At 40.1% G+C, this 15,043-nt stretch overlaps 2 protein-coding genes and 1 pseudogene across 2 annotated transcripts in view; 1 reads left to right on the forward strand and 2 right to left on the reverse strand.

Annotated features, from left to right (window-relative positions):
• The window catches only part of LOC135217385 (peptidyl-prolyl cis-trans isomerase sig-7-like), a 68,827-nt gene extending 67,412 nt beyond the window's left edge, over positions 1 to 1,415 (forward strand). The window contains exon 4 of the mRNA XM_064253228.1: positions 384 to 1,415. Coding sequence (XP_064109298.1) covers positions 384 to 393 — 10 coding nt within the window. The 3' untranslated portion in view covers positions 394 to 1,415. The remainder of the gene's footprint in view (positions 1 to 383) is intronic.
• An 855-nt stretch (positions 1,416 to 2,270) lies between these two features.
• Positions 2,271 to 2,389, reverse strand: LOC135217797 (5S ribosomal RNA; annotated as a pseudogene).
• An 11,047-nt stretch (positions 2,390 to 13,436) lies between these two features.
• LOC135217523 (AT-rich interactive domain-containing protein 4B-like) overlaps positions 13,437 to 15,043 on the reverse strand; it is a 137,989-nt gene continuing 136,382 nt past the window's right edge. The window contains 1 exon segment of the mRNA XM_064253485.1: positions 13,437 to 14,329. The gene's annotated coding sequence lies outside the window, so the exon portion shown is untranslated.

Here is a 15,043-nt window from a genome sequence, read left to right on the forward strand (position 1 = left end):
AGTATAAAAAGTTTTAGCATTTTTTCATGAGTTTTTACTAAAAAAATAGACTGTTTTCAGCGTTTTTATAGGGGTTCCAACTATCCGGGTGGGTTTCTGGTACACATCCCCCATGAATACAGTGGGGGAGACCACTGTAGTCCAGTAATGTCAATTGTCTTTTCATTTGTAAATATTAGTTTATATCAACACCTACACCAAATAATTTCTATTGTGTAAGCTCATAAAGGTTTTTGTCTGTAGATTTTGAGACTAACTATATTACTGCTTTTTCACCCTCAAGGTTTATTTTTTTATTTAAAACTTCATTGCAGCATGACAATTAGATTGGTTAGTGAGTCGATTGTTTCAGATTGTTATAATTTTTTTTCTTTTTTTTCCAGGTACTACTAGGAAAATTGGAAATATTTTGGTTTTTGGAAAGGAAATAAAAATGATTCAGGATTGCCAGATACGTAGTTTGAATTACGTGTTCTATATTGCAGCTCCAGTCATGAATATTTAGTAATCCTACTACTCTACTTGAATATAACATCGAGTTAATATTGAAAATATTTTTAATCGTTTGGTATATTTATTTATTATAAGGTTGAGAATCCTGATACTGTTGAAATTATGTAAACACGGAAATGTTATGTTTAAATTTGTCATTATATTATTTTTATGTTTATCTAGTTTTGCTGTTTGTAAGTTATGACTTAATTAATATGGGATAATTCAAGTTTTGAGTCTGTTTCTGTAAGCTTACCTTGGTTTCCTTTTGTTATTGTAAGCTTTCCTTTTTATATATAAATCATTACATACATTGAACATTTACTTAAGTATTGGAGCTTTATAAATATCACTGGTTACAAAACACTTAGTGCAGTTTGGGTTTTATCAGTCAGTGGACCCTGTGTATATGGAGTTCATTTCCTTTAGTTATGTGGAAAGTAAATCGTATTAACAGGACATTGGCATCTTTTACCATCACTTCTAATGGCACAAAATAGTCATAAATACAAAATTTTAGTAAAAATGCAAACATTTTATTCAAGATGTAGTAGGGCTAAAATGCAAAGTGATTTCTAAGTGGTTTTATTAGGCAACCCTGAAAAATTCAAATATTCCTGTCCAGCCATTTATTCTGAAGTTTGTGGTATACACTTCAATGATGGTATGATTTTAATTCAGTAGTTTTTTATACTAGGAATTTATTGTACTTTACTTTTCTTTAAAAAATGTATTTTATTTTATTCATTTTTCAAACAAGTGATCAGTCTCAAAGCCATAGGGTCATATTTTCAGTAAATGTTTTTTTTTTTTTTTTTTTTTTTTTTTCATTTGAGGTTAAAATTATTTATGGAGCTGAAAACCAGTTTTTGTATGACTGTAGTAGTGGATAAGAATATCTTACAATAAAGTGAAATAAGATTTTTATTCTTTCATAGTTATCCTTAAAATTTATATAAGTAGAAAGTCCAGGTGTCTCAGATAAAGTTACATAAGCTCTCGGTCAACTGCTGAAGTCCTTCCCTGCATACTCTGTTCATTGAAGCAAGCAGCGTGTTGTTCCCTCATTGCCACTACTGAGTTTCCTTGTAGGTTATTCTGGAATCTGCAACATCAGCCAAGCTACTTGCACTTTCAACACAATGTGCAGATGTATAACTGAGACCATACATTTATAAATGAACTCTAAAAAAAAAAATACTGGAGGAGGGAAGCTCAATGGAACTTTACATTAGGTTTCTGTCATCCAATCACCAAATTAATTTTTTTTTTCTCTCCATGCTAAAAACAGAAAAGCAGCAAGCATTTGATTACCTGGGATGTTCAAAGATGTCCCCAGCTTTTGAAGGTATTCAAAGCAAGATAATTCCTTAGTTTCCTCTGTCTAGATTAAGAAGGTTTCTGAATTAACTACACTAGGCTTAGACCTTACCCACTTAATTAAGTTAGGTCGTGTTAGCTACTTGCCAGGTAAGAATGTAATTACAAGTCTAGACTAAAATAGAAAGGCCTGCATTTCCTTACCTTGCTTCTCCTTGAAGTGTCTTGGCCTAGACCCAAGTATATAACCATAAAGTAGGCCTGAATCCCTACTGAAATAACTATGCTTCCAAACCCAATGTAGCTTGAAAAGAAGACATTGGACATGTCTGTTCGATGAACTATGTACATGAACTTGGTATACAGATGTGGCCAATGGTACATGTACGTGTTCATTGGTAAACACCGATGGAAGTTAGTGTACGAAAGCAGACGTCAGTGTACAGACAAAATCCAGATGCCAACAGCATCTGGTGTTCCCAGGCAGTCACCCATCCAAGTACTGACTAGCCCCAATGTTGCTGAACTTCACTGATCAGACGAGAAGCGGTGCTTTCAACATGGTATGGTAGTTGGCTGGTCATGACACTACACATCCATGGACGTTGGTATACAGGCGTGGGATGAAAATACATGTTGAGCAGCTTGATATGTGCTGAATCATGTACATGGACAAGCGATGGTCAAGTACGTGGACGAGCAATAAACTACGTACAAGGACCAGTGATGACACCCTTACTGGTTCGTGTTGTGGAGCGAAACAAGTTGGAACATCATTGAGAAGTTCACTGGAAATACCTTCCTTCCACTAACTCCACTGCCAACCTCTCTCAAAACAAGAGTCCAGCCTCTTGAAGACTGCTTGAACCAACACCTCGACGGCTCAGTGATGAAGACAATGTCGGGAAGAGATTATGTCATAACTGGAGGATATGAGGCCACCACATCTGACATCATAGGCCGAGAGGATGCTGGGAATGATGTCACCACATCTCTTGAGACCAGGGATAGTCGATGGTTTCAGCCACTTCACTGGGAGAAGTCAAAAATAGTGAAATGGCACCTCTGTCAGATGGAAGCGAAGGAGGTGCTTTCAAGTTGTGGGAGAATGCCGCCACCACCAGGTTCCAGACTAGAAATGGCTGATAACTTCTGAATCTGTAAATAAACGAAATTTCTCTCTCCCTCAGAAAGATGTAACCCGAGGAAGACTAAAATAATTATAATTTGTGAGGATGGAGGGAAAGACAGATGATAGCCGTTTCACCCACGTCCCAATCCTACTAAAATGAGGGAAAGAGGAGAGACGACAAACAAGACTGGCCCTGCAAGAAGGGAAGATCAAATCATCCGCCATTAAAATTCGTCCCGAACATCCCAAAACGCACACATTCTGAAAGACTAAAACATTACTAAGATGTGTGAAAGATACGTAAAAACATTCTTGTCAATACACACATTTTCAAATCAAAACACTAAAGCAAAGTAAGGGGTCCTGTCTCTCTGAAGGGACAATACAGTGGTGCCTCAACATATGAAAGGCTCAACTTACAAAAAATTTGAGTTACAAAAGCAAATACAAAGATTTTTTTGGCTACATACGAAAATAGTTCAGGTTACGAAAGGTTGTTGCTGTAAAGTCCCGAGATTCGCCCGGACCGCCGAGAACAATTTTAAAACGCACGCCACCAACTGAGTAGACTCGCCACCATCCTCTTGCTATCCCATTGGTTCCTGATGCTAGTCAGCGCGGTAAGATCCTGCTCTCCTATTGGTCAGCATCTACCCCATGTGCTCTATGTATTCTATTGGTAAAAGGATACTGTAAATTGAAAAACATTCATGCAATACATTTAATAAAAAAAAAAATTAGGTAAAGTTAGAATATAAAATAGAAATGAATAGTTATTATACTGTTTTATTGTAGTGTCTTACCGAACAATTATAGAGCCGTGATTTCCACGAGCGGCAGGATACTAAATTCAAATTTAGCGCGTCGGCGTCGCCAACACTGGTGGTGATGACGTCATCTCCCTCCACTCGCGGGAGAACCAGGTACAACTGCCCAGGTGAATCCAATTCTTTTCCTGCCGGCGTCCGGTGAACATCGGTGGTCGGTGCGGTTGGATGACTTTGTTTCGCTTTTTTTCTTGTGATTTGATCTTCGGAATTGGTGAAGTACTCTTTTTTGGCGTTGTTGTTATTTTGCTTTTTATTTAGGCGTTGCCATGTCGGATTCTAGTCCGTCGGGAGTTAGGTTTTGCATCTCAGGATGTAAAACTAGATTATCCAAGTTAGAGTATGATTCTCACACTAAATGTGTTAAGTGTAGGGGACAGGTTTGTTCAGCAGATCGAACATGTAACGAGTGTAGTGATTGGACTGATTCTCAATGGAAGTTTTTTAGTTCATACTCGGAGAAATTAGCTAAAGACAGAATTAGAAAAGCAGCGCTTAGGGAAAGTAGAATTAGCTCTGCTTCGTCTTGCGATGCATCTGTTCCTTCTGTTTCTCCTCAAATTGTTATGTCTCCTTTAACTACACCTCCTATTCCTCCTACTAATCCCACTTCTCCGGCTTCCCGTGTAGTTTCTTCCGACACCATTGCCAGTCTGGAATCGAGGTTAGATCAGAAATTTTCGGTACTAGCGAATACGGTTTTGCAACTTGGTAATTCAGTTAAGACGTTTTTGGAGAAAGCGGCTTCAGGTAAGAGTGTAGTTGAGGATGCGTCTGTCTGTCCTGACACGTCTCCTAGACAAAGGTCACTGTCCAGCTCCCCCGCACCAGGGAGAAGACATACCGGAAGTCCAAGGGAGTCGATCGGGATTTGCCCACAGACAGGCGCCTCTCTTGTTGAGCCTGTTGCGCCTCAACAGGGCTCGGTTAAGCGTTGGAAAGGTGTTGCGGTCAGACGCCTTTCAAATGATTCAAGCGATTCGTCTCCGGTCGCGCTTGGCGCTCTTGGCGAGATTCGCCCGTTTCGCGTCCCTTAAAGAGGCGTTCAGGCGCCGATTCTTCGCCTCCTCCAGTCAAGCGGTATAAGGAGCCTGAGAGTAGGGTTGCGCCGCGGCCGTTAGCGGCTCGTTCGTCGCCTCAATCTGTGCCTTTTTCGGCTCCATCTACTAGTAGAGATTGTGGTTTTAGCGCTGTAGCTAGCAGTTCTAAGGGTGTTTCTTTAGGCGCTTTTTCGTCTGTTGCGCCTGTTTCGCCTCGAATTTCGGCGGCTCCGAGCGAGGCGCAAGTAGTTTTTCCGCCTCCTGCTGAACATTTAGGCTCTTCCAAGCCTACGTTAACTGTTTTTGATTCGTCTCTGGCGCCTTTGCGCAAGCAGTTAGAGATGTTAACCAACTGGATGAATGAGTCCAAGGGTGGTTCGAAACCTTCAGATCAGGTTGTAGTTCCGTCTACTTCTTCGGCGGTATCGGAGAATGAAGAAGAAGTAGAGGAGGAGGATTCACATCACCTCTCGTGTTATTCACGTCTCCTTAGATTTCTTCTGGTATCTTATCCAGATTATTTTGAGAAAGCGGCTCCGCGCTCCCCAACTTCGACTTTTTTGATGAGGAGGAAAACTTCAGACCCTCTCCTCCCAAAACTTGTTCTATCTAAAGCGGTTAGACATTCGTTGAAAGAGACTGAGAAATGGATGTCTATGAAAAGAGACTTAGGGAAGGCTCTTTTTGCTTACCCTCCCTCTAAGTTGCTTCGTAAGAGGTATAGGTTTTATGTAACTGGGGAAGCTCCTTCTCTGGGAGTTTCTGCCTCCTCCCAGGGAGACTTCTCCAGTTTAATCGACTCCTCTAGAAGATCTGCTTTCGCCGCAGCGAAAGTTTTCTTTACAGCGCCGGAGTTGGACCACGTTGTAAAGAATCAATTTAAACTTTTGGAAGTCTTTAGCTTCCTTGATTGGACTATCGGCGCTTTAGCGGCCAAGATCGAAGACTGTCCTTCTCTTTCTCAGGAGTTAGCGGAGGATTGGATTGGTGTTCTGTCCTGTGCGGACAAATCCATTAGGGATGGATGTGATGAGTTAGCTTCGCTCATCGCCTTTGGTACCCTTAAGAAAAGGCAACTTTGGTGCTCCTTTGCTTCTAAAAGGGTTACTTCCCAACAGAAGTCTGCTCTCTTGTTTGCTCCTTTTGTGAAAGATAACCTCTTTCCAGACGATGTAGTGTTGTCAATTTCGTCTGCGCTAGATAAGAAATCTACTTCAGATTTACTGGCACAGTCTACTAAGAGACCTAAAGCTCCTGTGGAGACTGTTCCTTCGGTTTCTCCTCTGGCCCAAGTGCCTTTTCGAGGGAGAAAACCCAAGCGCTTCTTTCGGCCGAAGTCGAATTTGCGACCTCAGTCTAAGGCCTCGGCCAAGGTTAACAAACCTTCCAAATGAAAGCTCGGTTCTTCATGCACCAGTGGGAGCCAGGCTGGCTCTGTTTTGGGAGGAATGGGAAAACAGAGGAGCAGAAGCCTGGGTAGTGCAAGTACTCAAGTTCGGCTATCGTATTCCTCTCGTTTCACCTCCCTCGCTCTCACCTGTGCCAATTCCATTCCAGGCATACTCTCCGGGCTCAGACAAATTTCTGGCGCTAGCCGCAGAAGTGGAAGCGCTTGTTCTCAAAGAAGCGATAGAACAGATAGAAGGGGATTTTCCTCCAGGCTTTTACAATCGCCTTTTTGTAGTTCCCAAGTCATCAGGGGGCTGGAGGCCGGTTTTGGATGTGAGCGCCCTGAACTTGCATGTCCAGAAAACAAAATTTCATATGGAGACCACTCGGTCGGTTCTGGAGTCCATCAGACAGGGGGATTGGATGGTCTCTCTGGACATGCAAGACGCTTATTTTCACATTCCGATACATCGCGAATCTCGGAAGTACCTGAGGTTCATGTTCGAAGGCAAGGTGTTTCAGTTTCGGGCTCTTTGCTTCGGACTAGCGACCGCTCCTCAAGTTTTCACCAGGGTTCTATCCCCGATAGGAAGCTGGCTGCACATATTAGGAGTAAGAATCTCCCTCTATCTGGACGATTGGCTTCTCCGGTCGGAATCAGAGAGTCGGTGCATGAAGGACCTTGGAACAACTCTGGATCTTGCCAGAAAGTTAGGAATTCTGGTCAACAAACAGAAGTCCCAGTTGGTTCCATCTCAGAGCATCCTTTATTTGGGGATGATTCACAATGCTCAAGTTTTTCGGGCTTTTCTGTCCCCGAAGAGGGTTCAAGGCTGTCTGGAGACAGTTCAGGAGTTCTTGGACAAAAAGGTAAGTTCTGCCAATCAGTGGATGAGGCTCCTGGGCAAATTGACGTCAGTGGAGAAATTTGTGACGTTGGGAAGACTGCACATGAGACCTCTGCAGTTTTTTCCTGAGAGCCTCTTGGTGCAGGAAGACACAACCAGACTCGATTACCTTTCCTGTCACAGATCAAATAAAAGAGGACCTAAGGTGGTGGCTCTCTCGAGCAAGGTTGGAAGAAGGGTTAGATTTACGACCCATCCTCCCGAACCTACAGTTCTTTTCCGACGCATCGGACACAGGTTGGGGAGCCCTACTGGGAAATCAACGGACTTCAGGAGCTTGGTCGGAGAAGGAGAAGAAGTTCCACATAAATGTAAAGGAACTGTTAGCAATTTTCTTGGGGCTCAGACAGTTTCGGAGCTTAGTAGAAGGTCGAGTAGTGGCAGTGCATTCCGACAACTCCACGGCTCTCTCGTACGTGCGGAAACAGGGGGGGACTCAGTCTTTCTCTCTGTACGAAGTAGCCAAGGATCTCCTCCTGTGGTCAAACGAAGCGAAGGTTCAGCTAGTCCCGAGATTTGTTCCGGGAAAGATGAACGTCCTGGCGGACGAGTTAAGTCGTCAACAGCAAGTGTTACCTCTGGAGTGGACTTTGGACAACAAGATTTGTCAGAAACTTTGGCGCCTTTGGGGACGACCGTCAATAGACCTGTTTGCGACATCAAGGAACAACCGTCTTCCTCTCTTTTGTTCTCCAGTCCCAGATCCTCTAGCTTGGTCGGTGGACGCAATGCTGTTGGATTGGTCGGGTCTGGAAGCTTAGCATTCCCTCCGTTCGGTCTAATAAGAGAGGTGCTGAACAAGTTCATGTCGCACAGCAATGTAACACTAACGTTAATCGCTCCCTTTTGGCCCAGGAAAGAGTGGTTCCCGGACCTTCTCCAGTTGTTAGTAGACTTCCCCAGACTTCTTCCTCCAGAGAAGTGGCTTCTCAAACAACCTCACTTCAAGAGGTTCCACCAAAAACTTGTCCGCTCTAGCTCTGACAGGGTTCAGACTGTCCGGAATCTTGTCAGAGCGAAAGGATTTTCAAGAAGAGTTGCAGAAGCTATCGCTCGTTGTAGGAGAGAGTCTTCTAACAAACTCTATCAAGGGAAGTGGAGAATCTTCAGAGAGTGGTGTAGAAGTGCTAAAGTCTCTACTTCTGCGACCTCTTTAACAGAAATAGCAGATTTTCTTCTATTTCTTAGGAACTCTTAAGAAACTGGCTCCTTCGACGATCAGAGGATATAGAGCCATGCTCTCTTCGGTTTTTCGACATCGAGGTTTGGATATTTCCTCCAATTCAGATCTGTCGGACCTCATTAGGTCTTTCGAAACCACTAAGCTCCCGCAAGATACAGTGGCTTGGAACTTAGATGTGGTGCTTAAGTTCCTCATGGGGCCACCGTTTGAGCCTTTGAAGTCGGCTTCACTCAGGAACTTGACTAAGAAGGCACTCTTTCTTATTGCACTAGCTTCTGCTAAGCGTGTCAGCGAATTGCACGCTATAGACAAAAGAGTCGGTTTCTCTCAAGGCAATGCTGTATTTTCGGTATCTTTGACCTTTCTAGCCAAAAATGAGAATCCTTCTAATCCTTGGCCGAGGAGTTTTGTGGTAAGGAACTTATCTGATTTGGTTGGACATGAGGAGGAAGAAAGGCTCTTATGTCCAGTCAGGGCTATTAAGCAGTATCTGTTTGCCACTAAGGGTATTAGAGGACAATCTTCTAAGCTCTGGACCTCGGTTCAAAATCCCTCTCGTCCTCTTTCTAAGAATGCTATATCGTTCTTTATTAGAGCGCTTATCAGGGAAGCTCACTCGCAGTCCGAGAACGACAATCTTTCCGTTCTGAGAGTTAAAGCTCACGAGGTTAGAGCAGTGGCAACTTCTTTAGCATTCAGAAAGAATTTATCTTTAGCTTCGATTCTTCAGAGCACGTTCTGGAGATCGAATTCGGTTTTGCGAGTCATTATCTCAAAGAGATAGAAACGGTTTTCGAGAATTGTAAAACGTTAGGTCCGGTGGCGGTTTCTGGCATGGTGTTGGGAGAAACGGCACAGGGGTCGTCACCTCTATGCTAACTTTTCACCTTGAATAGGTTGTCGAGTTCAAGGGAAGCTGGGGGTACTGAGTACCTGGGATACTCACCAGTCTGTTAGGTCAGATTTTACAATGGTTGGGTATATATGTTTTTAAATCTGGTGTTGGTGACAAATGTTTTGTATGATTGAATTTCTGGTCTTAGCCCAGGGCAAGGGCAATCTTTGTTGTTACTATCCTCCGTCAGTCAGCCTTGACTCGCTTGAACTACGGAAGGATTCCACTCCTGTAGAGGCTAACTTTGGTCAAATTCCAATTCCTCTACAATAGTAAGAAGAGCACCGACCAGAGGCAGTAACAGTCTGCTGTAGCTCTCTTACAAGGTAAGGTACAACAGACACCTTGAGTGTTTACTGGTATTGCAATAAATGTAACCATTTAAAAATACTAGTGGTCCACTGAATCCCACCTTCCCATAAATGTGTAATCAGCTCTATAATTGTTCGGTAAGACACTACAATAAAAATGAAATTTTCATTATTAAAATGAAGTTTTAATTGTATACTACCCGAACAATTATGATTATACCCACCTCCTCCCCTTAGGTGGACGGACGGGCAGAAAGAATTGGATTCACCTGGGCAGTTGTACCTGGTTCTCCCGCGAGTGGAGGGAGATGACGTCATCACCACCAGTGTTGGCGACGCCGACGCGCTAAATTTGAATTTAGTATCCTGCCGCTCGTGGAAATCACGGCTCTATAATTGTTCGGTAAGTATACAATAAAACTTCATTTTAATAATGAAAATTTCATTTTGGTAGTTTCATTAGTTGAAGAGAGAGAATGAAAATTTGATTACTGTACTGTGTGATAGGTAAAAGTGGTTGCTTGGCGATCGTTCGGTACTCGTAAGTGCTGAACGTAAACAAAAGGTTGGAAGCTTTTTGTTTTGTTTGCTTGTGTATTATAGTTAATGATTAATTAATAATTATTTGAAATGAGTACATACTGATTATTTATATACATTTATTGACATAAGCTTTTAGCTTCTTAGGTTTAGATGTCAGAATCATAGACTAGGCTACAGTAGCAACTGCTAACATAGGCTAGGCTTATTGCTAAGGGACATATGCTAAAGTCCTAATAAATGCAGTAAAAATTGGGTTGAACATTACATGCAGTTGAATATTACTCAAGTATGTACAGTATTTTGCCTATTTGGAGTCATTTCTTCGTTGGATCGGCGTTGTAACCCTAGAACATGTGTTGTAAGCCTGGAAATATAATTTACTAGGGTGTTTTTGTATGGCTTGGAACGAATTAGGCTATTTACATGTAAAATGCGGTTCAAGTTACGAAAAGCTCAGGTTTCGAAGGCCGCCTCGGAGACAGACTAGCCTATCACCCATAACGTAAGTGATGCCAATGCAGAGTTAAAGGTGTATCTACTGCAAGAGCATCTGTTCCAATTCAGTTCAACAAGTCGACAAAGAAGGCTTGTCTAAAACGTTGATGTCCATGGAACTTCTAGGGTGAATAAAAAGAAAATGCACAGGCTACAAAAAAAAGAAAAAAAAAACCGACTTGGAAAAGGAGAGCAAAGTGAAACTCCGGTCTCCAAGGTGGCAAAAGAAAGACTGGCATATCGCGAGGGTCCAAGCTTGGTCGAAGACCAAACATCCACCGCATATATGCAAAAGTTGCCAGATGCCACAGATTCCTTGTTTTTGCAATCTTTGCTTGTTTTTACCGGTTTCGAGCTAGCGCTATAAGATTACCCTATTGTTAAGACCGAAGGTTTGTTAGCTATGAAAAATACAAATTGATTTAAAAAAATTTTATTTTCCTCATCCTCAGATAAGGAAGGGATGAAAAGTGTTGCTAATGAGTGACTTCTCTCTCCCCAGATTGGAAGGAAACCAGGGTTATGGGGGACAGATAGTAGCCAGACACACGGGTTCCAGAAGGATTTGGTATATTTCCTGAGGCTTCCACCTCCTCTTGCCATACTTGTCCCACTGGGGTGACGGCAGTGATGCACATTTGTCACTAGGTAAAAATAACCAGGAAAATTAAAAAATTAAATAAGTACAAAGCTGTAAAGGTGGAACCGTGAGATAACCCAACAGTTGCATTATAATTAACAGAGGTATTGGGGCAAGTCTGAAGAATGGAACTGGACTGGAGGGAAATGAAAAGGCTAAAATGTAGATGCAGCTTGGGGCTAGGGCAATGGCAAAAATACCCTTGCCTATAGTGCATCACTACTCAAGTAAAGTAAGAACATTACCATGAGTAACAAAAACACACAACCATAACTGATTTATGCATACCTGGACTTTGGACCAGGTAATTCAACTTACTTTATATAAACATAACTTTCATACCTACGTACATAGTGTTAATACTTTATATTCACAGCCTTCACAACTACATACACTTCTTTAAATTTTCTTACAGAAAAAGGAAAAATAAAAGCCAATGATGCATAGCAGGAGCTTGCATGAAGCATGTGTCTACTTAAACATTTCTTGTTTCATGCATTGTATTCACTTTTAATACCCACAGTAGTTTGTTTGTATGGTGCTTTTACGTTGCATGGAACCAGTGGTTATTCAGCAACGGGACCAACGGCTTTACACGACTTCCGAACCACGTAGAGAGTGAACTTCTATCGCCAGAAATACACATCTCTCACTCCTCAATGGAATGGCCGAGAATCAAACCCGCGACCACCGAGGTAGGAAGCTAATACCATACCAACCACACTGCTGAGGCGCTAATACCCAAAGTAGTACCTCGGACTTTGAACCTAATCTGTTCCAGAAGGCTGGTCGAATTGCAATTTGCTTGAAATATGAACAAATATCCCCATATGAAATTAGAAGAATCAAGGTAATTTGTTCCTGCTAACCCAAAAAGTCCCATTTTTCAATTTTTTTTTCTATTAATGTGTTCAAAAGTTAAATTAAGAGCGTATATAAAGTAATAAAACTGTACATTATATGAAGTAAAATTTTTAATAAATTAATCGAGGTTAAGAAACATATGGAATAGTATGATGCAAAGTCATTACAAAAGAAGCTGAAGACTCTTGGCCATCCAAAAATGGTGGCGTCTTTTCTTTTGTACTGACCGTTTGCATAAAATTTTTCCCATTCCACTGACCAACCACAACAAATTGAACAGCGCCTCAGTGGCGTGATTGGTATGGTCTTGGCGTACCACCTCGGTGGCTGTAAGTTCGATTCTTGTTTATTCCATTGAGGTGTGAGAGATGTGTATTTCTGGTGACAGTTCACTCTCGACGTGTTTTGGAAGTCTGGTAAAAATGTTGGTCCCATAGCTGAATAACCACTAGTTCCAAGCAACATAAAAACTGTGGCAGGATCACAACCAAGCAAATCTCGGGACTTAACAGCAACAACTTTTCGTATCTTGAACAATTTTTGTATGTAGAGCAACAAAAATCTTCGTATTTGCTTTCGTATCTCGAGATTTTCGTAAGTTGAGCCTTTCGTATGTCGAGGTACCACTGTATATGGCATGTTGGGGCTTGTTGGCTTGTACTGTGTGTTTTGTCATGAACAGAGGTGCCAGACGTAGATTTTTAGCCTTATATTTCTCACTATTTTATATGAATAGCGTACTTTTCATGATTTATCGTGAGTACTGTGTACATAGTATTGCGTCACCATGACGACTCATGCAGTGCCATATAACTCAACCACAAAAAAATGCAATAACTTCATTATTTATGGCACGATTTGTACGATACTTTCACATGTGACTCTTGAGTTGTAGTGCTGTTCACTGCCAAAAAATCACGAGTTTTGATATCCCAAAGTATCTTCATGAAAATCGATGGCGGATTGACTCCTTAAGAATAAACTATGTACCTGTTAAGAATAACCATGTGTATAGAAAAAAATTCATTTGAATTTTCTAGTAAACTAATACTACAAAGAGAAACACATCAAGCATCAACAAGGATTACTTATTTATGGTGATTCTAAAATTTTAAAAATTACAATTAGAATGTTAATTTTGGTGAAAAGAGAAATGCTAGCAACAAATGGTAAAAATCTTCCTAGATGGCTGTTTACCTGACAGACGTCATCTCACGAAGGTTTCCAAATTTTCCTCATGATTAGTTCACCCACACCTAATCATCTTGCTAACATGCACAAACACAGAAGCACAGACAATTTCTAACCTGGGTGGAAGAGGTTACAAATCTCATTAGGTTTTCCAATACAGTATGATGAGTTTCATTTGATGGTAGTGGGGGAAAATCAAAACACACTTTGCTGGGTTTATGTCTATTTACAGATACTTCTTGTACTTCACAGGAGATAAACTGTTCATTAGTCAATAAGGAAGATTCAGTAAAAAAAATGTCTTGTATAAAAAATATTACAATTTCCATAAATAATTTACAATTTAAAGAAATATCATTCAACCTTACCATTCATACAATTATATATTAATAATTACAATAAAAACATATGAAGGCATTCAATTAACTCCTTTGATATAAAAAAGTTATTCTCATACTCTAACACTATAAAAGATAACAATAAAAAATTACCATAATTTTTTTTTTGCTTTTTTGTTTTAGTTTCTATATACAATTTATAGTCATATTGTACATGATCTAAAAACAAATATCAAAACCTACTGAATATTAATGTCAACTTGAGTTGTAGACACCATCATCTTTGATCCAAAGATGAAGGAAGCCTTAATACTTGCTTTTTCACAAATCAAAACAGACTTTCTTCTCCCAGCTAATAAATGTTAAATATTTACACCTGCAGAGGTTAAAAGTTGCCTTTGGAGTCTTGGTCCTTATAATAATAATCTAGAGAACCAAGGAACAATTAACAAGGCACAATCCTAATGTTGACAAGACTTCCTCTTAGGAAAAACCTTATGCACATAAATTCTATAAAACAATACAATATGTAAACAGTACATAATAACCTCATTATAATGAGTGACTCAATAAAATTTATTTTAGTTTTTTTACATGATATTTGTGTACAAGCCTTCAACAATATGAAGTATAATATGAGATCTAGACTTAGTATAAAATGAGCATTCACTGTACAGAACACCGAGAAAATCACAGCTCACTGGAGTACATAGCACGACCCATAGTCAGGCCCTCTTAGGTTGGTTCACTTTTTGCATCTTCTGAAAGGTACAAAGATAATATCAATTAGTAAACTTGACATCCATATGTTAGTACTAGGGATTGTCGTTTGGGACACTTCATAATCCCGGGATTTCAAGATAAGAAAAATGTTCATCCTGGGATATAATTTTATTTGTTAAAGCATTTTAACACACTGAAAAAGGACTCCACATACATAAGTCGATGTGTTCTTTTATAGAAATAAACTTATGAAAATAAAAATGCTCAATGTTCATTACAATAAAATAACTAATCCTTTCAACTCATATTAAAGTAACTGCCCTTGTAATAAAACAAAGTAACTGCCCTTGTAATAAAACAATAAAGAATATAATCATATTATGAAATGTTTTTCACAAACTTGTGAAAATAAAAATGCTCAATGTCATTACAAAAAAATAAATAATCTTTTAAATTTATTATAACACTCATATTAAAGTACCTAGAAAATAAAAAATAATCAAAATCTTAAAAATAAACTTGTGAAAATAAAAATGCTCAATGTTCATTACAATAAAATAACAAATACTTTGAACTGATTTTAGCAATCATATTAATGTAACTGCCCTTGTAGTAAAATAATAAAGAAAATATTAAAAATATAAAATTTTTTAACCCTCTTACGCCGAAGAGGTATAATAAAAATCGTCTCCCGTATGCCGGCGGGGCATGGGAGCGAGCGCCGAAGCGGAAAAAATATTTTTTTCAAAAAT

This window comes from Macrobrachium nipponense, chromosome 7 (assembly GCF_015104395.2).
Source record: "Macrobrachium nipponense isolate FS-2020 chromosome 7, ASM1510439v2, whole genome shotgun sequence".
Taxonomy (NCBI): domain Eukaryota; kingdom Metazoa; phylum Arthropoda; class Malacostraca; order Decapoda; family Palaemonidae; genus Macrobrachium; species Macrobrachium nipponense.